This window comes from Muscardinus avellanarius (assembly GCF_963383645.1).
Source record: "Muscardinus avellanarius genome assembly, chromosome: 4".
In the NCBI taxonomy this organism is placed as follows: domain Eukaryota; kingdom Metazoa; phylum Chordata; class Mammalia; order Rodentia; family Gliridae; genus Muscardinus; species Muscardinus avellanarius.
The window spans coordinates 100,992,185-101,016,019 of NC_137789.1; the positions used below are offsets into that span (position 1 = coordinate 100,992,185).

The 23,835-nt window shown below is 39.2% G+C and overlaps 1 protein-coding gene across 1 annotated transcript in view; it reads right to left on the reverse strand.

The window, feature by feature from the left end:
* GRID1 (glutamate ionotropic receptor delta type subunit 1) overlaps positions 1 to 23,835 on the reverse strand; it is a gene marked incomplete at both ends in the record, with an annotated part of 769,462 nt that overhangs the window by 30,285 nt on the left and 715,342 nt on the right. The window contains one exon of the mRNA XM_080695056.1: positions 19,789 to 19,984. Coding sequence (XP_080551182.1) covers positions 19,789 to 19,984 — 196 coding nt within the window. The remainder of the gene's footprint in view (positions 1 to 19,788; positions 19,985 to 23,835) is intronic.

Genomic DNA, 23,835 nt, shown 5'->3' on the forward strand with positions numbered 1-23,835 from the left:
ATCACTGGAAAATTTAATGAAAAATACAAATTCTGAGGACTCATACCAAACCCACTGCATAAGAGAAAGGGGCCCCAAGAGACTCTTTTATAACATTTTCAGGTAATCGTGATGCATGCTCAAGTTTAGATAAAGTGATATTGACCCCTGGGACAATTAATGTCTGATCTTCTCTTAAAATCAGAGTTAGAAAAGGAATGCATATTAAAGCTCTAGAGTCTTGATTTGGGACTGGAAAGAAAGATTTGGAACTGGGACTTCTTCCATTTGGGAATGGAAGAAGAAGGAAAATCATGGAGTAGAGAGACAAAGGGTATTAAAAATACACTTTAAAGGAAAGTCACACTGAACATCTTCTTATTAAAATGTTTACCTGATGTTTTACATTCATTCTCTTGGAAAGTTCTGGATAAACTTTCAAGATTATAAATTCTATTCATTTTCCACCTACCCATAGAAAGTGCAGGTTAGAATTATACCCAAAGCCAAGGAATCAGCTATCATCAGAGCTTAGATTTCCCCCTAGATATTCCTGACTTTGGGAAGGCCTTTCCACCATGTTCAACCTCAGTATCACCAAAGAGCCACTTGGAATCCTCTTGGGAGGAGAGGCCTGTTTTGGAATGTTTGAGTCTGGCAGATAACAGATGGCCTGTTTCAAAGCTGACATTTTTATTTTCCCCTCTTTATTTCTCACTGTTAACAAATGACTGATCTTACCAGTTTACTGACCAAAAAAATGAAGAATTGGTATCTATGGGTCTGAGGAATTCATCTCAAGGACAAGGTGGACCTGAATTGTGTCTTTCTAATAAGTACACCTGCATAACCCTGAAATGATAGCTCTTAAGAGGCATGTCCTTTCCTCTGGTTGGGGAGAATCAGGCTGTTTTTTATGGTTGTTATTGTTCACTGATTTTTTTCAACTTGCTAGCAAATTGATAAAACTTTTTTCTTCTTCCCAAAGATTTATTCCAATTATTTGACTTGGCATATTGGGACAAGTACCAAATTTTCAGTTATGAGATGTGTTCTCAGGATATATTTTTTTCTTTTGTTGCCAGACTCTGAACAAGCTTCTTCTGAGGACACCTGCCTCCTGCACTTGATTTCATGAAGGCATTGTGGCTTCATGACAATCTGGGGAGAGACAGAATTAATCAGTAAATCAAAAATTGCCTACTAAATTAAAAAATGCTTGCCATATATCTAAGGTAAAAGGAGCTGATTTGGTCAAAGGAAAAAGAAAACTAATAACTTAGAAGAACTAGAGGCTCCTTTCTTAAAATCTGAAATTGTACACCATCAGCAAAACTAGACGCCATGAGCAAACTTCTCAGCAGGGCAAAGTGGCACATTGATTTTCAATGATTTTTCAAAATTTTAAATTGTCTAAAGACCATGATTAATAACAATCTAATCTGAGTTACTCTGTGGGAGAAATTAAGAAAGAGCTAAAAGAAAGAACAAGTGAGTTTGCCTACATACAAAATAGATTAAAAATGGAATGAAATGAATACAGAATGAAAACTGCAATCCTAGAGAAGTCAAACAATCCAAGAACACATAGACTCAGGAGCAGAGGACAGATGTCCATGTGGCCAAACATTTCAGAATGCACAGGGATGGGGCCATAGAGATATTCTCTCTGTGTCTCAGTCGACATTCTCAGTGCTATAATCCAAAATAGTTTACCACACAACTTAGAGAAAGTAATATTTATTTGATCACAGTTTTGAAGATTTCAGGGTTCAGTCTATATTATGCCAGGTCTATAGAGCTCAGAGCATGGCAGTGGGAAGTAAAGAAAGAGAACACAGTGACCCTGCTCCTCACATCAAGAAGTCCAGAAGCAGAGCGAGCAAGTAAGAAGGGCATTCAAAGACAAAAGCACAGTTCTCAAGTCCACATCCCCCAGGGGTCCACCTTTTTAAGCTATACTCCACCAGACTAGGTTACCATCCATTAAACCCATTGCAATGGATTTATCCACCAATGAGATTATAATCCTCATAACTTAATTGCATTATCTCTGAGTATTAATACATAAACTTTTCAGGGTACATTTTATATCTAACCTTTACATTGTGGGTCATGAACACACACATGTGTATATTCCTCGATCATTCATATCTTGCCCAATACCCAGCATGATGTCTGGCATACACTTGATGCTGAATAAATGTAAGATGAGGAGGGGCTAAAGAGAGAACTACTACCATCTGAGTAACCTGGAGTTTTGATCAGACTAGGTTGGGCTGGCCTTGTTTCATCTGACCCTGTAGATCTACTTTCTATCCTTCTCCATCATATAGTATCTTCCAGAGGCTGTACTACATGGATATCATCAGTGGGTACCCTTGTCCTCTGGCTAAGGGTCAATTTTTAAAACTCTCGAGCTAGGCATGGTGGAACACACTTGCAATCCCAGTATGTGGGAGGCTGAGACAGAGGATCTCAGGTTCACAGCCAGACTTAGCTACTTAGTGAGGCCGTCCATAACTTAGTAAGACTCTGTTTCAAAATAAAAAAATAAAATAGGTTTGGGGGTATAGCTCTGAGGTAGAATTCCCCTTGGTTCAATCCTCTGTACTGCATAATAAATACACAACAACAAGCATAACAGTACCATTGGTTCAGGGAGATGTTCTCAAATTGGAGAGGGTATTAGAATCATTCAAAGGACATGTTAAAACACAGACTGCTAACCTCCAGATACCCAACTTCTAATTCATTAGACGTTGAGTAGACCCAAGAATTTACATTTTAAACAAGTTCTCAGAAGCTACTGGAACAAGGCTTACCCTCTGAGTATTACAGTGTCAAATATACTCTGCAAGGCAAAGTGCTAATCCCTCCATTGTCTTTAATATTTTTAATAATTCTGGGAAGACCATAATAATAACATATTATGATATAATTATAATTATATATAATAACTAATAATAAATATTAGTTATTATTTTTGTGGTACTAGGAATTGAACCCAGGGACATTCTACCTACAAGCTATACCCCAGCCCTTTTTATTTATTCTTTTTCTGTTTGAAATAGTGTCTTGACAGGTTAATGAGATTCTTGCTACCTTGCCAAGGCTGTACTCAAACCTGTCAGGTATGATGGTACACACCTGTAATCTCAGTTCTTGGCTGAGACAGAAGGAGCCAGTACTATTATCCTAATTTTTTTAAGAGTTAATTAACCTGACCAAGATCTCAGGAGTGGCAAAAGATAGAAGCAAGAACCAAACCAATTTTATATTCATATTAAATTCACTACACTAAGTTAGAAAAATTGAGCTTTGACTCTGTCTCAACAAAGTTAAAGTGAGGTCCGTGAAACTTTACCCTGAGGCCAGGATAGTTTTGCATCTGAATCAACCTCCTTTTAATGTTTCTCTGATCATAAAGGGTTGTTGAAAATTAGCAACTCTGATATGCAGAAATGAGAAGCAGCAAAATCATATGTGCTCACAACTGGTATTAAAGAACACCCTTTAATGGGCTGAGAGACCACCCCAGGGGTTTATATTGAAGAACCTCATTCTCTAAGTCCATTTGTGGTTAAGTATTCCATTTTGGCCTTTGCTAAAATGTCAGCCTTGAGAGACAGAGCTTGCACTATCACCATAGAGCACACTGAGGAGCTGCAAAAGAGCTCACATTATGACCAAAGCGATCCAGAGGGACTCCAATCCCATTCAGCTGAATAAGCTTAGGATCTTCTTTAAGAATTTGTAGCTCTGTCAAATGGAGGAATCATAAAAGTTCACCACTAGAGGGGCCTGGCAAGGTTCTAATTCTGTTTTGATGGAGGTGTGGCTGTGCAGCTCAGGGATGCCAAAATCTCTACACTTTCTAGAAAGTCCTCTTTGTCACAGCAAGTGTAACTAAATGAAGTCTGGAACCTGGGATACATAGAGTAAGTCCAAGTTCAATACCAATTTTCACTGCTGAGGATTGTTGTTACCAGGACAATCATTTCTGCTACCTCTCTGTGATCGCCAGGAGGCATGATTTCCAGAGCATTTTCTTTTCCTCTTAAGCTCGCCCTCATATGGGTTAAATGACCTCTTATTATCCCCTCCCATTTTTTCACACACACACACACACACACACACACACACACACACACTATAATCAAAATTAAAGGTAGAACAAAGCTTAATATCTATATGTTGGAGAGTAGATAATGATTTATCTAGATAAAACCTGTCAACTCTGTATTAAATCTATTCATCCTTTTGGAAACCACTATTTCTACCTATTTTATATTCTTTATGATGATATAATGATGATAGCAATGGTAATATAACTAATAATTCAATAATAACATAACTAATAATTTCTTAATTTGGCCCAATTGGCCAAATCAAATAATTGGGACAAGCCTTTGGAAAGAAGGAAAAAGAAATTCCATTGATTTGCTAGCAAATAAAAAAGTCAGTGAACAGCATGTTTATTAAACAAGATGAAATTTTTCCAAGGCCAAAAAAAGAAACTTCCTTCTAAAGCGAGAAAGAACTTCAGGGTCATGGGGATGTGCTTATCAGGAAACACACACACACACACACACACACACACACACACACACACACACACACACACTTTATGTCCTGCATTTTCCTAGAGATGAGTTCCCTGATCTTGTGACACTAGCTCTTTATTCCCATGGTCAGTAAACTGATAAGAACATGTTACTTGTTAACACTGAGGGAAGGAGGAGGGAAAAAACTGTTGGTTTTAAAGCAAACCACCTGATATTTGAGCTGCAAGTCACAAATAATTCAAGAAATGGACTCCCATTATAATAATAGTAGAAACAATGATAAAACAAAAGAATGGTAGATAGAGTTAGATAATTTGTGGGCCAAAGGTTGAACTCTTTTGAGTTTTGCAGTGTTTATTTGTAAAAAGAGTCATAAAATTAAAATATATAAAGATTAAGTGTGAGAGCACAATGCCACATATGTGCCCATTTATTATAAATGTTAGTCTTTCCTTCCTTTCTTTCTTTTTGTTCCTGGCTGAACAATATTGTTCCAATGAAATGAAAATAAAAATAAGCTAAGCAAAAATGGCCAATGAGCTAGCTTACACAATAAATCAAAATTGTTTTCATCAGCAATTTTTGCTTCTTGATTTTCATGTAATCAAATAACAAAACAATTCTCCTCCATGTGCAAAAAACTTCAGTCATAAAACCCAAAGCAATAATATTCAGTGGAACAAATAGAATGAATCAGCCCACATTTCTATCCAGTGCTAAGGGGAAGTACATTAAACCTGGGTACAAAGAAAATTGAGAGATAGAGGAAATCGGAAAAATCAGATTTAAGGGGAGTTGACATCCTCCCACTTCCTCTAATGAGAAGTTTGAAAATAATCAAAATGAGCATGATGGCATGGACATTGGTTTGATTCCAGGGTTTACCCTAACAAATTACAAAAATTGCAAAAGAAAGTAATTGAAGAATTCATAACAAGATTTGCTTGGCAATGCTCAAAACCCAAAGCGAAGTAATTTAATAAGGGAGGCTCAAAAGGGGCTTTTCTTGATATTTGGACTGTATTATCCCAAACCAATCACCATCAAGCAGAATTAAGCAGCAAGGGGTTAGGCATGGGCCAACTCATTCCAATGTAGAGTAAGCTCCAGACAGACTGAGAAAGCCCTCCAGGGCCCACCAAGGACCCCCACCCTCCCCAGCCATTCCTTACCCCTCCTTGCAGTCGGTCCTGTCAACTGGACCCAGAAATTCTGCTTATTCATGTTTAAGACAGTTCTGATTCCATTTGTACCCACTTCCATTTCATGCTCATTGAACATTTCTTTTGTTTGACTTTTTAAAAGGTTAGAGGTGCTATGTCCCTGTGCCTTCCTCTGTCCTAGGTCATTTCTGGGGACAAACAAATGAATAATAGGCAAATGAATAAAAAGCCTCTCCACCCTGGAGAAACTCTGAGCATAACAGGACTGTGACACACAGAGCAAGGCACTGAAGACTGAGTGATGTGGGGTGAGGCTCTACTCTGGGGACAGTGTGGTTAGGAGAAGGGTGAGCTCAGGGAAGGCTCAGAAGAATTTGAAAGTTTTCATCAAGGTTGGGGGCTATATGGCAACCCGCCTGAAAGGCATGATAAGAGAGATGATCCAACCCCTGAGCATAGCATGCAGAGCTGCGGTGAGTGGAGGGGCTGCTCTGGCTCCTGGAACCAGTGCACTTGTCCAGGATCTTGCCCTGAGACATGGCAGCCACAAGCTGAAGACTGTTCTGCTCTCACATCTCTACTCCTACAGAGTCACAGAACCCGGGTGTCAAAGTGAAGAAAGTCTCTGTTAAAGCTGTGAGTCTGATGACTGACTCACTCACAATTGGATCTTCAGCAACTCCCTTGTGCTCTTTGTACTTAGGTTTCCTTATCAATGAATGGTCATGCTGAAATTCAAGCGAGTAATGAGCAAGAGAAACTTAGCCCTTACCTCACCACCCTAAGCCTCTCTAAGAGGGCTCCTTGGGATTAATATCCTGATTGTGTAAGCACAAACACAAGGCCCCAGGGAAAATAAGAAAAACCCGTGGTAAAGCAAGGAAAGAAATAATAACATATAGTTCTAAAATCAGCTTTCATTTTCTCTTTGACCTCGTATCAATTCAGTCATGGACTGAAAGTGTCATGTCTGCTTTTACATAGTAACTGAATTCAGCACTAATAAATGAATTGACAAATAAATGAATAAGTGAATACAAGACCAAATACTTCAACAGTAAATCACTGCAAAAATGTATATTTAGAGAAGGGTTTGTATGTGCCTAACTTCTTATTATTGAACAACTACAGATAGCTAAACATGATCTTGTTCAAATTCCCCGAGCCCTTCACAGCTATGAATCACAATTTAAAATGGCATTATCTAATGTGGACTGAGAGAAAAAGGATGGGAAATGAAATGAATTTAGCTCCACTTTAGTCCCCAAAAGAATAAAGTAAAATCAAGCAAAAATGCACGTACATACAAATGCATATGTAAATATATAAAGAAAAAGAAATACAAAAGGGATAGAAAAAGTAGAAAAATAACAATACAACCTATAAAAACGTTTCTCATTCTCAAATTAATAAAACCTGAGTATTTTCTGATCTCCAAAATAAAAAATGTACATCATCCAAAGACCTGCTTTGGCAATAATCAGTACTATTTTATCAAGAGCATTAAGCACTTATATCTATTTTGAAATTATAATTTTATTTTTAAGAATTAGACCTACAGAAATAAATGAAGTAACTGAACAGGAAAATATTAGGTATTAAGTTCATTAATTACAGTGTTATATTTATGAAAAATTGGAAATGACCCAAATGGCAAACAAGAATAAAATGTTTAGCTAAATTACTCTGTATATATTTGGTGAAATATTAGCCATTAAGTGATTTTTATTAACTTTTACAGCAGTGTTAGAAAAAATAGGATAAAATATATTTCCTGTAACACCTTAACTATATAAAGCTTTGATGTAAATTATAAAAAAGACTAGATGAAAATATACAAAATAATTACTGGAGTCATACTTAGGTGGAGAGAAAAAATGGTTAGGTTTCTCCATTTATTTCTATTTTAATTTTCTGGAATACTTTAAGCTTTTCTTAATGGTTACATATTATATATAAATCATAAACACAGCCTAAAAATTTGTCCTCTCAAACTATTTTAGTAGTTGACATGCATTGGGATATACTAAAGTACATTTGAGCCAGTAGTGGTGGCACATGCCAATAATCTGCATGCTTGGAATACTGACAGAGAAGGATCATGGATCCCAGCTTCTAGGTCAGTCTCAGCAACTTAAAGAGCAACTTAGTGAAACCCTCTCTCCAAATGGGAAATGAAAGGGGCTGAGGTGTATCCTATAGGTAGAATACCCTAGTTTCAGTCCCCAATATCCCCCCTCCAACCAAATGTGCATTTAGAGTTGGGATGGGCCACAGTTACAGCATGTAAAAGGGCTCAGGGACATTTAACTGGCCAACATATCTGAACTCAGAAGACTAAAGTCCATGAGCATGAGGAATTCTGAAGACAGTAATTGTTAGGCAGTAAAAATATCACTGCTCTCATTCTCCTACGAGAAAAATACACATTCAGTAGGAATACAAGTGGAGTTTGTTCATAGAGAGTTGAACTGTCTTTTCTGCCTCTCTGATTTCCATTAGCTCTCTGTATATTTTATTTTCTCCTTGACAGTAGTTTTCTCTCATATTCTTATACTTCTGTCTTCAAAACAGAAAAGGCATGGAGGCATATGGATTATAAGTTATGTGTGCTTAAGGAAATATCGCTGGAAGTTTCCAGCCTCACTGAGTAAAATCCTGCTGTGTGTCCCTGGATCTTTTCCACATTAAGTCACTCACAGCCACTTGCTTTTCTCTAGCTCTCAGTGGGAATACCCTAGCATGGCATGGTGGCACATGCCTGTAATCTCAGTAATTGGGAGACTGAGACAGAAGGATTGCAGGCTTGAGGCCAGCCTCAACAATTTATTGAGGCTCCCAGAAACCTAGTGAGACCTTGTTTCCAAATAAGAAATGAAATTGGTTTGGGGGTGTAGTTCTGAGGTACAATGCCTCTGCGTTCAATCCTCAGTAACATACATGTACACACACACACACACACACACACACACACACACACACACACACACCAGAATACCTTAAAAAGGAGACTGTGCCAGCACCTTCATATTGTTTTTTGTTTTTAACCCCTTTATTATTTTAGCTTTGTTTTTATTTTTAACTGATAAAACAAAAATTGTGTCTATTAATGTGACCCCATGTAACGTTTGACACATGTACACATCTGCATCATGTAACATTTAAATCAGGTGAACCACATTTATTTTCTCAAACATTAATCATTTCTTTATGGTGAAAACTTTCAAAATCATTTCCTTTGGCTCTTTTGAAATATATAGTATATTATTGCTATCTGTGGCAAGTTCTCATTTTGAATTGAATGAGAATGAAAACAATAACAATTCAAGGAGTGTAGATAAAAGAGTACTTACAGGAAAATGTATAGCTTTAATTGTTATATTAGGAAAGAAAACTAGTAAAAATTAATTATCTAAATTTTAATATTAAGAAGCTATAAAAACAAAGTATAACCCAAAAATACAGAATATAATTTTGACAAAAAGCTGAAATCAATGAAAAATAGAACAAAACAGTGAAAACCAGTGAAGTCAACTTTAGGCTGTTTTTTTTTTAATGGAAAAACTATGTTTGTGCATTAGGTGACTCAGTATTATAAACATGAATTTCCCCAAGTTATCTATATACTAAATATAAGAGCTATCAAAATATCAAAAGCCATTTTAAAGAAACTAATAAGATTAAGATAAATTTTTTTTTTTTTTGGTGGTACTGGAGTTCCTGGAAGCCCTTCTACCTCCGGGCTACACTCCCAGACCTATTTTTACATTTTTTTTATTTGGAAACAGGGTCTCCTAAGCCAGCGCGCGCTTCAAACCTGCGCGATCCTCCTGTCTCTGCCTCCCAAGCGCGGGGATTACAAGCGTGTGCCACCACGCCCGGCCAAGATAAAATTTAAATGTAAAGGATCCAGAATTGTTTAAAACCATCTCATAAAAGTACAAAATTTGGCAACTTATACTATCTAACTTAAGAAACTATTGTAAAAGGGCACTGTTCACTTTTGTTTTGGCCTAAGAATAGAAAGAAAGACCAATAGAACAGAATATGGGATCAAGGAATAGATGAACACATATGTGTACTATTGATTTCAATTAAGAGTTCTCACTTATTTGCTGGAGACTTTTAACAAATGATGCTAGGTCAGCTGCACACATGTATAGAAAATAAGTGAACCTAGATCACTCCCTCATTGCATACCCAAATATTAATGTTAGATGCAACATAAAACTAAATTTAAAACTTCTAGAAGGCTTGTAACTTTCGGCTAGGCAAACCTTTTAGGCAGGTCACAAAAAGCATAACCATAACCATAAAAGGAAAAAAATGATATGTGGCATTTTATTAAAATTAAATTTTTCTTCTTTTCAAAAGACACCATTAATCAAATGAAAGGGCAAGTTACAAACTGAGAATTATATTTATAGTACTTTTATTTCATCAAGGTCTTACATCCAAAATAGATTAAAAACTCATATAAATCAGCAATTAAAAGACAAAGAACCCAATACAAATTAACAAAAGACTTAAGCTCATGCTTCTGAAAGAAGCTATATAGATGCTATATAGATGGCCAAAAAGCACATGAAAAAGTGTTCAACATCACCAGTCACCAAATTAAAACAATAATGAGATATTAGTTCATACCCATTATAATTCACCAAAAAGTTAAAATTGTCTATGACTTAGCCAATCACAAAGACTGTGGAGTCCAGAAACTGCAAGTAGTGTGTTACTACTGAGAGTACAAAATCGCACAACCACATTGGAGGTGTTAGGCAGGTTCATACAGCAGTAACCACATCTACCTATGACCAGGAATTTCATCCCTTTGTACTTAGTGAATAAAAATTTAAACATTTCTCCACATAGTACTTGTGGGAAAATATTTATATTGCCTTATTCCTAAAACTTTAAACTGGTAACAGTGGAAGTATATATCAACTGAATAATGGATAAATTAATTCTTATTTGTTCCTAAAATAGAATATGACTTAAAAAAAAAGAAAAAGAACCCGAAGCACAATGCTGATACCCACAACTTCATAGATAAAACCCATAGACATTTTGGGGGTGAAATGAGACACACACACACACACACACACACACACACATATGTATATAAATGCATTTATATGAACAACTGGAATAGGTAAATTTAATCTGGGTTACCAGAAATCTATAAGTAATTGCCTGGGGTAGAGGGTGTCTAGAAAGTGACAGAAATTTTCAAAGGTGATAGAAATGTTTTACATCTTGTTCTGGTAGTGATTGTACAATTGTATACAGTCGTATAAATTTATGAGTTGTATATAATATGCTTGCTTCTGTGTGAGTGTGTGTGTGTGTGTGTGTGTGTGTGTGTGTGTGTGTTATGGGGGTTGAAAAGAGGGTGCTCTATTATTAAGCTATGTCCCTAGCCCTTTTTATTTTTTATTTTATTTTAAGATAGGGACTCTCTAAGTTATATGAGGTTGGCCTTGAACTATTTCAGTCTCCCTATTTCAGTCTCCCAACTACTGATATTACAGGAATGCACCACCACATCCAATTATACTTTATAAGACTGTTATTTGTCTCTATTTTCTTTATTCTTCTTTCTTCTAAAATATGGTACATGCTAAGGTAGTATTCTTATATTTGAATGCACACTGTGGGCTGCGAACCACGCTGGATGTTTTAGACTTAATGCATTAGTAAATTCACATCTGAACTATGCAGGTTTTTCTGAAGTCTCACAGATGGTTCAAAAGGTGAATCCACTTGCTCAAAGCCACAGATTAAATGAGGTTGAAAGTAGAATTTAAACTCCCATTTCCTGATTCTCAGGGAGAAACTACTCAAACTGCAATGCTTGAATGGATGAATAAGCGAATGAATGAGGAAAAGAGACTGCCAACAGTAAACTGGAAAGAGAACTCGTAATCAGGAACCAAAAGGTAGAGAAACGAAGGATCATCTAATGTGAGTGGGTGAGAAGGGAGGAAGCTTTTAGAATTTCCAACCCATATTGACTTGGAAGCAGAAAAAAGACAAAATTTCCATCTTGAAACACATTTCTACTGAGAGCATTATTATTTTCCACTGCAGAGAGCTGCCAGAGCTACATCCTTCCCATTATCTGGGCCAAACTCTCCTGATAACTGAACTAAGCATCCCCAAATCACAAAGAAGTGCAGTTCCATGCAAACCTCTCCTCTCCTCAGTAGGAACTCCCAGCATGCCATGGATACAGGGTGTTTCTGTGTACAAGGCCACCTCTTCACCTCCCTCCTTCCAAATGGAGGGTGCCTGGGACACCAAAGTTCCCAGTCTTTTAATGGAAGAATGTAGTCCTTCTGGGGCCACCTTTTCTGATACAAGCACAGTCCCTGACTTCACAGAGAGTGTCACAATAACAGCAGCCCTGAAACAGAGCAGGAACAAATGCAAGTGCTGAAAGGTGGTGCCAGGGCAAGCGTTAGATCAGTGGTGGAAATAAATAAGATTTGTGGTCCCATTTTCTCCGTGCATTTGCATTCACACTTTATGACCTCAGTGATATTCACAGCATGGAAAAAAACACCCTCTGTGAACATGGCTGGCCTCAAAAGCTCCTTCCCTCTGAAAAATACTATCTCCAGCCACAGGGTCTGAGACAAGCTACTCGTCTATTTATTCAAAGAGCTCAATGAGCTGTAAAGATTGACATTTAAACTATTAACACTATATTCTAGTTGACAATGTTATTAAATATTAGGTCTGATTTATGAGAGGCTTAATCAATTGGCAGTCCAGGTCAGCCCTGGCACTGCACAGAAATTGGCTTATGCTGGGTGTTGCTTGATGGACTTGATCAAGCTAAAGGAAGTAAAAAAAGTCCCACCAGGAACATTAAAATCTGACTGCATGTAATATAGTTATTATCATATAAATTTGAACCACTTCCAACTCAATTCTACATCTCAGAATTCCTCGTTTATAATTTTAATAGTATAAAATAAAAAATAAAATCATACTTATGTGAGGCAATTCACAACTTAGTGAGACCCTGTTTCTAATTAAAAAAATTTAAAAATCAGGCTGGGGATGTAGCTCAAAAGTAGAATGTCCCTGGGTTCAAAACCAATACCACAAAAAGTGAAATAAAATAAAATCACATACTTAAATAATCTTTGCTATGTCACCTGGAAGGAGGAGTGAGACTTTTAAAAATAGAATTTAGGCATACATCTAGCTACTTTGGGGTGAAAATGGAGGAAAATTACAAGCACAAGTAAAGAGTAGGCAAAGCAATGGAAAGAGACTGAACACTAAAAATGGCAGTGCTACCCTGTGGGAAGAGGTGAAGATGGGGTAAGGATGTAGGACCATGCCACCTCTTGCACCAAGACTGCTCAATAGATTTCAGGAGAGACAAGGCCAAGCCAGGACAAAAGCTGGTCCCAGTACAGTGAGGGAGGAATTTCTACAACAGTTAGATCTAGAAAAACAAGAACAGACAAAGACCATATGGGAATAAATGGTGCAAAGTGAGAGTATGAGCTACCAGCAGGCCTAGGAGCTACTAGATGGTGAAAAACTAGAATACAAGCTTCTCGAGGCGCCTATAGGCTGTGAGATAGTACACACCTCTTCTTTAGAACAATGGTACTTAAATGATTTTATGCAAAAGGATAGAGACAAATAGTTTCCATTTCAAAATCCATCTGATCTCTGTCTCACTACTCTCAACTTTGTTGAAGTAGCAAGAAAGCAGATACAAAGTTTCATCAATGTCAATGACGAGGCAGGGATACTTTTCCAATAAAACTTTATTTATAAAAATAAATTGGGGCTATATTTTTCCAATCCTTGTTCTAATTGTTTTTGGGTCTGATCTGTGTTTGTGGCCGAGAAAAACGGAGTCAACCTGTTTCCCCTCTTTCTGTGACACATCTCTCAGGACACAGAGGAGCTCCTCTCTAAGGAAAGATAACAAAGAGATAAGCCTGCACAGAACTCTGAGTCTAATTCCTGAGGTAGAAGAGAAAAAAATCAAAAGAAATAGGCAGAAAGGAGATATAAAGAAAGAAAAAGAAAAATATAACTAATATGAAAGCTTGTGGCAAAGTTCCACAATACCCTTACTCCTCATCAAGATCTGTTAGTACAAAACTTCTGAGCAATTTACGGGTATCTTCTAATTACACTGAACACTTCTGACTGCTCTCAAAGAGCCATCTATTGATCAGACAACAGAAACCACACAAGGATCTAGAAAGGTGGGCCGGGCATGGTGGCGCACGCTTGTAATCCCAGCATTCAGGAGGCTGAGACCTGGAGGATCACAGTTTGCAGACAGCCTTATCTACTTAAGTGAGGCCCTCTGAAACTCAGTGAGACCCAGTTTCAAAATAAAGAATAAAAAAAATAGGGCAGGGGGTGTAGCTCAGAGGTCGAATGCCCCTGGGTTCCATCCCCAAACCCGCAAAAAAATAAAAAATAAAAAATAAATAGAAAGGTGGCTCTGGATAACATACTCAAAATTCACTCACTTGCAAAATACCTCAAATTGTTAATTATCCAACCTAGGGATAGTAAAGCAGAAGAGATACCTGTGTATAGGAAAGGAAGGTCACACAAAGAACAGTTTCTTTGGGTACTATAAGCCAACCCACTGCTGAATAGGTGAATAGTTTAAACAGGAGAGTAATCTTCTTGGACACTGTTAGCCTTCCTGAATAGTTTAAACAAAAACAGTATCTACTGATAAAATAGTTAAGGCCCCATCAGGATCCAGAAGATGAACAAAACACATGGAATCTCTTGTAACTACCAGACTGATATCATCCTCACATAATTCTTCTTATCCACCTCATAAAAGAGTCTCTTAATATGCCCAAGCTAGGGAGTAGTGGTAATACCAGAAGAACTCCAGATAATGGAGGGGAAATCTCAGCAATGCTAGAATGGAAGGATAGGAGAGGAAGAAAGCTGAGGTTGTTCATTGGAGGAGCTACATTCGAATATGTGTAATAGTATAAATATAGCATGGTTAACCTGGCCACTTTATTGGGAGAGGGGAAGAGGAATGGAAGGGAAGAGGACACAAAGCACAATCTAAATGTACACCATTTTCAATATGTTTCACATATAAATAAAATGAAATATGGAATAATAAATAAATAAATAAATAAATAGAAAAGAAAAGAAAAGCCATTGGTCCTAGTACTTGGGAGGCTGAGGCAGGATCACAGGCTCAAGGACATCTTCAGCAATATAGTCAAAGACTCTCCATAACCTAGCAGTCTCAGCAACCTAGCAAGACTTTATTTCAAAACAAAAAAGAAATAAAAAAGGCCTGGGGTGTAGCTCAGAGGTAGAATGCCCCTGGGATTAATCCCCAGTATGAAAACCCCAAAACAAACAAAAAGAAGAGCCATGGAATGCATCTCTCACTCTGCAGGTGGCCCACATTCTCCCTTGAATATGACTTATTAGTTTATGCTGAAATTCTTTTCTGCCACAGAAGCTGGCCCTGTGTCATGTTTCCTTCACTCTCCCACTAGAAACTCCTCCAGACTCCTCATAGAATCAACCCTTTTCCCATAGTCCCTTCCATCATGGAATCTAAGGAAGTTTGTCTGTTAACTAAGGGTGGGAACTATGTCCCTGATTTATCTGTATCTGTTCATAGACAGCGAGTGCATGACTCACTCAGGAACCATGTAGAATTTATTGAGATTAGAGGATGACAATCAGGTTTGTTGTCAAAAGTGTGTGTTACAATCTTTTAGTAAGTTAAATACTCCCTCTCCTTCCAAATTCCTTCTTGCTCTCTTCACCAGGGTCCTGTAATGTCTACAGTTTGTCTAAGAGGCACTGGCACAAAGAAGTGAATACCAGCTGCAGGACAACCATGCCAACGCTTTTTCAGGCTCTAATACTATAGAAAAGTGATTGTCTCTTGCTAAACAATATCCCACCTAAAATGGTTTCAAGTCATTAAAAGCTGCAGTACTCCCAAGTAAAAACTAATGGCAGCTTTCCAAGGTTACTCAGACACCAAACTCTTGTTTTAGTAACAATTAGACAGTGACTCACAATCTTCACTTTGTGGAAATGGAGCTGGAGTCACCAAAGAACAACTTAAAATGAGAAGTGTGGCTGTCCTTTGGAAAGGCTACTCTTACCTGGATATTAAGCTGAAGCCCCTATTTCTCTGTTCTCTGGATTTTTTTTTTTCTTCTAGTTTCTGGATTTAAGTCATGGTCCTCACTTAGAGCATGACCCTCTCCAGCTTGGTCCTGCCACAGACCCAAGGATTTACAAGGTTACTGAATCTGTTGTCTGGGAGTGGCACAGGGAGGAAGCATTTCATTTCAGCCCAGCAGTCACCCAAACAGGCACATGAAGAAGAAGGATTTGAGAGTGAATCTAAGCTCCTTTTCCAATAAAAGAAAATACAGCACAGTTTATTTTCTGACAATACTATAAACTCACTTTTATGACACTAGTTATAAAACCCTTAACATTTGTCTAGCACCAGGAGTAATTTTTCCCCCTTGGAGATTCAAATGCAAGAGGGAGATTTGTGACCCCCAACGCCAGCTTGTGGCTTATAAAATGATGATGTCATAAAAAGAAGACATTCTATGTACTGAAAAAAAAGATTATTTTCTTTACCATAAGCTATAGGCATTGATAAGGAATCTATTATTTGCATCTTTTGCTATTTATTTTTATACGGCTTTATTTGTAAGAGCCTAAATATCACCAGGCAGTGAACAAGTTCTGATATGTCACCAACAGACTAGGAGTGAGCAGGGTGAGGAGAAAGCATGTCCCAGATGACCCACCTCCAGGTTCAACACCTTTTAATGGTGTGTTTGCCTTCCTGAAGCAATCAGGGCAGGCAAGTGGCTCCTGCCAGAAATGAAATGGCTGGGGTGCAGGAGAAGCCAAACGCTGCCTGACTAGGTCTAGATTTATTTATTTGGGAAAGTAGGTAGATGCCCAGAATGATAATAATCATAACCTTGCTTTAGGGCATTTGCCTATTTGCACAGGCATGGACCTCTCTTACAATTAAACCGCTTATGATATAGTTTAATGAGAAATGAAAAAGAAAATTTAAACTTCTGTTAGTCTAAACCTAACATTGATTCTGACTTACATTCAACAATATGCTTCTCCGTCTTGTTGCTCTGTGGTTCCCATCTGTGGCAGCCATCATGGTGAATCTTGTATTTCATCATTACTTTAGATGTGTATATGAGGATGTTTTATACATTTTTAAAAGGATGTGATGGTGGGTGTTATTTTTTATTAGTTGACCCCTATGAAATTGCCTATAATACTTTTTTTGTTCCATATTATTTCATTAAGATCCATCCATACCATTCAATGTGACTATAGTTCTCCCATTTCATTGCAGACATCTTTTTACCCTATTAATGGTCATTTGGATTGCTGCCAGGGCTTTAGCTATATAAGCAATGCCACCATGGCTTTCTTGTCTCTAGAAGCACATGCAGACATTTATTTAGGGTGGATACAAAAGTGGTAGAATTGCTGGGCTGTAGGATATAGGATATCCCATTTGATAAAAGAATGATAAACTCTTTTTCAAAGTGGTTGTACTGAATACCCTCCCACCAGCAATTAAGCACCTGTTACTTCACATCCTCTCAACCACCTCTCATTTTATGCCAGCCTAATTAGTGTAAAATGATATATCTTTATGGTCTTGATTTGCATTCACAGATCACTAATGACTTTGAGCATCCCTTCCTATGATTACTGGACATATGTATTGCCTCTGTTGTGAAAATCCTGCACAAGCCTTTTGTCCATTTTTCTATTAAATTGTTTGAGCTTTTCTTATTGATTTGTAAAAGTTCATGATATATATTTGATCTTAATTGGATATTGGTTATATGTGTTGTAAATATCACCTCTTTAGCATCTTGTGATAAAGCAGCTGTCTTTTCCTTTGTAAGAAGTACGTTTTGAAGCTCTGTTACAATGAATCTTCATAAGATCATCCATGGATAGAGTACTGGCTCTCTTGGACACAAAGAAAGCTGGAAGAGAGAACTCAAAGGCCCTTTGGCCCAGCCCTCTCACTTGCCAAAGGCCTTAAATCAACTTTGTGTTCATTATCTCCAAATGAGGTCACCTGCAACTGCAAAGAATCACTGTCAGGGAAGAAAAAAGACCTATAGCTAAAGGTTAGAGCGCCATCCTCTGTGGTTCATGAAGAATGAAGACGCTCTAACAAATGTAAGCATGAGAACAGCACAGTATATTGAATTCTGCTACTTTGGCTGAGGTTAAACATCCAAAAATCTATCAGAATGTGTATTTTTAGACATTTGAAATGTCTAAGGAGACCCCCAAATGGGAAGCCACCTAGCCTTCTCTCGAGTCTGAGAGGTTCCAGAGAGGGAAAACAGCATGTTCTATTCACATGGTGGCTGAGTTGTAGAACTGGAATTCACACAAAATGTGTCAGACTCCACAGCCCAGATATAATCTGATGTTCAGCCTGGCTAAACAGTGAGGTAAAGTTCCCCTAGTCTATGGCTATGGCTATGGCTATGGCTATGGCTATGTGAGAACATGTTCCAAGCAGGCACTCACCCCACACAAGACCCCTGGGATTAAAGTTGTGCTCTTCCCTGACTTTCCCTGACTCCCAGGAGCTTCCCAAGCAGGGCTCAGGCTCCTCTCCCTGGAGCCCTCAGACCCAAAAGGGAGAAATGGCAGGCTTCTTGGGCCCCTTCTCCACATTAAGAGCAGGATGGGAGCCCTAGTGGCCCTCAAACTGTCCTTAAGCTGTCCTGACATCCACTGCCCTATGCAGGAGGGCCAGGTAATCACTGAAAGGCCAGGGAAGAAGCATAGGCACACATTCATATGTGTGTTATTTTGTGTCTACATGTATGTGTAATTGTGTATGTGTGTGACTTGTGTGGCTGTGTGTGTGATTGTGTGTATATGATTGTGTGTATATGACCATGCATGTGTGTGTGGTTGTGTGAGGCTGTATGTATGTGGCTGTGTGTGGCTGTGTGTGTGAGACTATGTGTGGGACTGTGTGTGAGAGAGAAGGTTCCAGAGAGGTGATGGGAGGACGATTGGGATGAGATGTGGTAGACACTGAGACAGCGTGGTAAGGAGACTAGCACTGGCTCTGGTGCTGCACATATTTCCTATGCCTCTCATGATGACCTCAGGGAGAGCAGCCACCATGTGTGGGGTCTCTAGGCAGAAGGATGCCACCAGAAGCAGCATCCTTATGACACTTGCCTTCAACTCACAACCTCCATCTTCATTGACCTGCAGGGCTATAGAGAAGCGCTTGGCAGATAAATGCCAAAACCTCACTGTGGACCTGTAGAAGTCGAGGAGTTTAAATCTAACTGGAACCATGGCTCTGTCTCTGATCTTTGTCTGTATAATATGGTAATAATTGTCTGTGTAGGTCATCATAGAAAACCAACTGAAGTAAAGGGGCAATGTCTAAGGTGCTGCTGAAGCAAGCGGTAGCCTTTCCCACCCTTCCTCTCCCTGGCTTTTGCCTCCTTCCACTTGTCCTCCTGAGGCTTTTCCCAGTACAGGCTCTATCCCAATGGTGCTATCCTTACTACCATCTCAAAAAAAAAAAAAAAAACTTTTCTCGATAAGATGCACGCAGCTCACCTAGCCAGTCCCCACTCCCCTGGCCAAACCACCATGTCTCCACTTCTCCTGGATCTCCTCCCCTCATCCCCTAACCTAGCACCTGGACCTCTAAGTCTGTTTTTTCCAAGTGTTCTCACCTGTGTTGGGCAGGTTGTTCTGTGCCACTGACTCATAAGACCATGAGGAAGGTCCCTCCAGCCCTTTCCTGACTAGCGTCCTTCTAAAAACCCAGAAGGTACCTAATGGACAAGTCCCTCTGCTTCTGCATCCAATAATGGGCATCTTCATAATGAATGTGATACTGTACAGGTATGCAGATAACCGTGCTATTCAGTCAGATGCCTCTGGGAAAGTGTCTCCAAACTTGGAGGTAGCCACACCCATGGCCCCACCCCCGCACCTATGCCCAAGCACCAATTCCTGCCTACCTTCCTGATGCCTTCTGAAGGATTGGATACGCAGTTGTCAGCCCCTCCATTCTTACTGATGGTCCGCCAGAGCTCAGCAAACGTGCTGTCCTGCTCCAGGGGGTTGGTACCCTTGGCTCGGAAGTACTCATAGACAGCAGAATCTCGGACAGTACCATAAGACATCTCCACTTGTTTGGACAGGTCCTGGAATGTCCTAAAATTCAGAAAAGCAGCAGAATGTGGGTACATGCTTAATACTATGCATTGGCAGGAATGTAAATGGGCTGCAAACCCTGCTGAATTCCAAGTCTCACCATGTCCCACCACCCACATTCCTTATACCAGTACCCAACAGTAGAAGTCCTCAGCCCCGATAGGACTTGCCAGCCTGTGATCTCTCCTAGGCATGTCTTCTCAATGTAGATTAATTCAATATGGTTAACAAGCATATAGCGGCTCTATGCTGAGCTCCAGGGACTAAAGGATAAATAGACATTATTCCTGCCCTCAGGAAGCTTTAAGTCTAGCTGCAGAAATAGACCTCTGTGCAATCACAGTATAAAAGAGTCAGGAAAACACAAGATGTTAATCATTGAAGATCTCCAACTGGAATACCCACAGAGGCTGGCAAGAAAGAACTATGTTGGAAAGATGGATTATCACAGTGACAATGACAATAACTGGTCTGTGATGCTCAGTGCTAGTTTGGGACAAACATGTCCTAAGTGGCTGTGTCAGTTAAGAGAATTCCCCTCCAAAGAGGAAGATATATTGGGGTTTCAGCCGGTAACAGATTTAGAGCATCATTCCCCAACTAATCTGTTTTTCCAAAAAATAAATAAATAAAAAGAAAACTGAATTTTTACATGTTCTTTCCTGATTTTTAAATGTTGATAATTACCTAAAAGATGGTTGTGCATGTACAACTGTATCGTTTAAAATCTCATTACAATGCACCAATAAAGGTATTTTTAAAATGATGGTGAACATTAAGCAAAGCTTCTCTGGTGGCCTGTTGTAGGTGGAAGAGAGGTGGGTAACTCCAGCCATGTGCATGTTGAAGGGGCAGAGTTCATCAGCAGTGTGAGAACAGACACTTGAGCTGGGGACAGAGGAGGAGACTTATTTTGGAAGGACAAAAGCAAAATCTCCCAACTTAAGATAGGGTTACATCCTAATAAATACATCCTAAGTTGAATGTAAAGCTGAAAAATGGATGTAATAGGCCTACTCTATCAATGCCACAGTGCAAATAATTCTGCATTCATATATGAAGTTACCAACACCAATTTCAATATTACATAAAGGAAGGGGAAGAGACTCAAGTAGTTCTGTAGGGAAACACACATGTGCTGTGTGCTTGTATGTTTGTGCCACTCTGACCCTAATTATGATATACAATAATTACAATGTACTTATAAAAAATTTATAGCTTAACCTAGCTTACCACAAACATGCCCAGAATACTTACATTAGCTCATAGTTTAGCAAAATCATTAATACAAAGCCTACTTTATAATAAAGTGCTATATATCTCAGGCAATTTATCGAATACCTGTATCCAAAAAGCCCTGTCAACCCAGGAGTTGCCCTGTGGAGTATTGGTCGTTTCCTCTCATGATTGAGGGTTGACTGGGAGCTGCTGCCACCCAGCATCATAAAAGAGGATCATACCACATATCACTTGCCTGGGAAAAGATCCAGATTCGCAATTTGAAGTGCAGTTTCTATTGAATGCTTATCGCTTTCACACCATTTAACGTAAAAAATTCATAACTCTAACCATTGCTAAGTCGGGGACTGTCTGTAGTCAGAGAATGAAAGACCAATCAGTAAAAAGTCCTTACTGGCCCCTGGAAGAGAAGTACCCAACACAATGTTCTGAGAGAATATCACATGCCAACCAGAATTGCAAAAATCAAAATCTCATTGGGATCCAGGCTCCAACCCAATTTTACCTTATTCATTTATCTTCTGGAAATCTCAGTCTCTCCTCTTTATTAACCTGCATCATTACCCCTACCTCTCACTGAGTTCCCATTACCATGGGAAGAGCCAGTTTTCCCAATCTGATCTACATAGTCCTCCATCTTCTCATCTCATCCCAGCAGTTGCCCCAATCCACATCAACATAGCTAATTTAAAACAAATAATGCCACCCACACCTCATTGATGGCACTAGGCCATGCTGCTTCCTTTGCCTGGAATCCCTTTATCTCAAGCATGCACCCAGGCATATCTGCAAGCCCTTTGAAGGTATAGCTACAAATTCTCCCTAGGGGAAACCTCCATCTCTGGCCTCCCTGGGATGTGTCTGCAACTTGTGGGCTACTGATGTAAGTATGATCTCACAGGGAGATCAACACCAAGGCAAGGACAAGCAGGATCTCTGGAGTTATTGCCAGCCTTACTTCCCAGCCCCACCATACCTAGTACTGTAGCCTCTCTGTGACTCAGTTTCCAAATCTTAACATTAGGGATAGAAGTAAATCCTGTAGCAAAAAGTTATTAAGAGGATAAAACAGGGTGTGGTTTCAGCAATTCGAGCACTGCTCATTAACTGGAGTTACTGCATTCAGTACTTGGTAACTGGAAGGAATAGTTCTTAATATATCTGGGTCCTTGGAAGACTATAAGAACTTGAAAGACTAAAGATGAAGTAGCCTCATATTTGCATCTATGGCCCTAGACTGAGGGCTGCCAGTATCCTTCTTGATTAGCACATGGAAGGGCAACAGTGAGGAGGATGCTTCCTTCTGCTCTGGAGATCTATTCCACCACACTCCTGTGGTACCTGCTACATGGCCCAGAAACAGAGCGCAGTATTCATTTCAATACACTGCAGATGAAAGGAAACATAAAATAACAAATTCGATGAGGAAATCTTTCTAATTATTCTTCATTATTTATACCTAATTGAAGCAAGATGTTCCTTTGCTAGAAGGGCCCCAAGGGTTGTAACTCTATCGTAATTTGCCTGTAATAAAAGAGGGGGAATCTCTTATTTTTTCACTTTAAAATTTTTTTTCTCCTGGTAATACAAACAAACACAAGGCTTTGATGAATGGGAAACATCAGGATGAATTACACAGTTGAGTCTAAATACTGAACTACTCTAAATTACTGCAGTTTTCATGAGTATGGGATGAATGTATAAATGCCAGGGAGCTCTGTACTCCTGCTTCATCCCACATTTGAAATGGAGATTTCCTCCCTAGTCCTGGTATTTATTTACAACAGTGCCCATGGCCAGAGGCTCTGCATGACAGGCAGACAACCCGAACATTTATGGCTCCATGTTTCTTTGCATCTCATATCTTAGTACAGCTTATTGTTCCCATCCCCAAACATCACTTGGATCTTCCATGAGCCATCTTCACTCTGCAGACCCCATGGCCTGCTCCATCACCTTTCATAGGTAAAATCTGTTCAAAGTTCTCTCTAGCACACACATGCACTCTGTCTCTTTCAAACAAAGATTTTCAAGCTCACTAGCATGTCCAGCACACGTAGATACTACTTTTGTATTTTAGGGTGAATAAAATCTATAATAGATTATCTGGGAGGGGCTGGGTATGAGGGTCCAGTTAATCATACACCAAAGATATCCTCTTGTCAGGGTGCACAGTTTGAGAAGGGGCACTCAGGGAAGAAAAGAGAACAGCAAGGACAGCCAGTCAGCCAGGCTGCCAAGCCAAAACTGGCAGCCAGCACAAGACAGATGTTGAAGCCAGAGAGAACACCATGCAAAAAGTGAAAGAGGCTTCACCAGGAGGAGGTTGTACTGGCTGCTTGCTCAAGTTAGCGTTTTTCTAAAGCCAGTCTTAGCAACAACTGCTTAGATGTGTCCAGGCCCCATATTATAGAAAGAGGAACAATGTGCCTTCCCTTCACAAGTAGAGTCTCTATCAACCCAGAGTGCACCATGCAACTGGATAAAGTCATTTCACAGGTTATTTCCCTAATAATTCCTGAGTTCCTACCAGGTGAGGCACCATGGCATTTTGAGCAAGGGATGAACAGTGAGCATCCTCCAGAGGTATGTAGCAGGATGTGGTGAAGGCT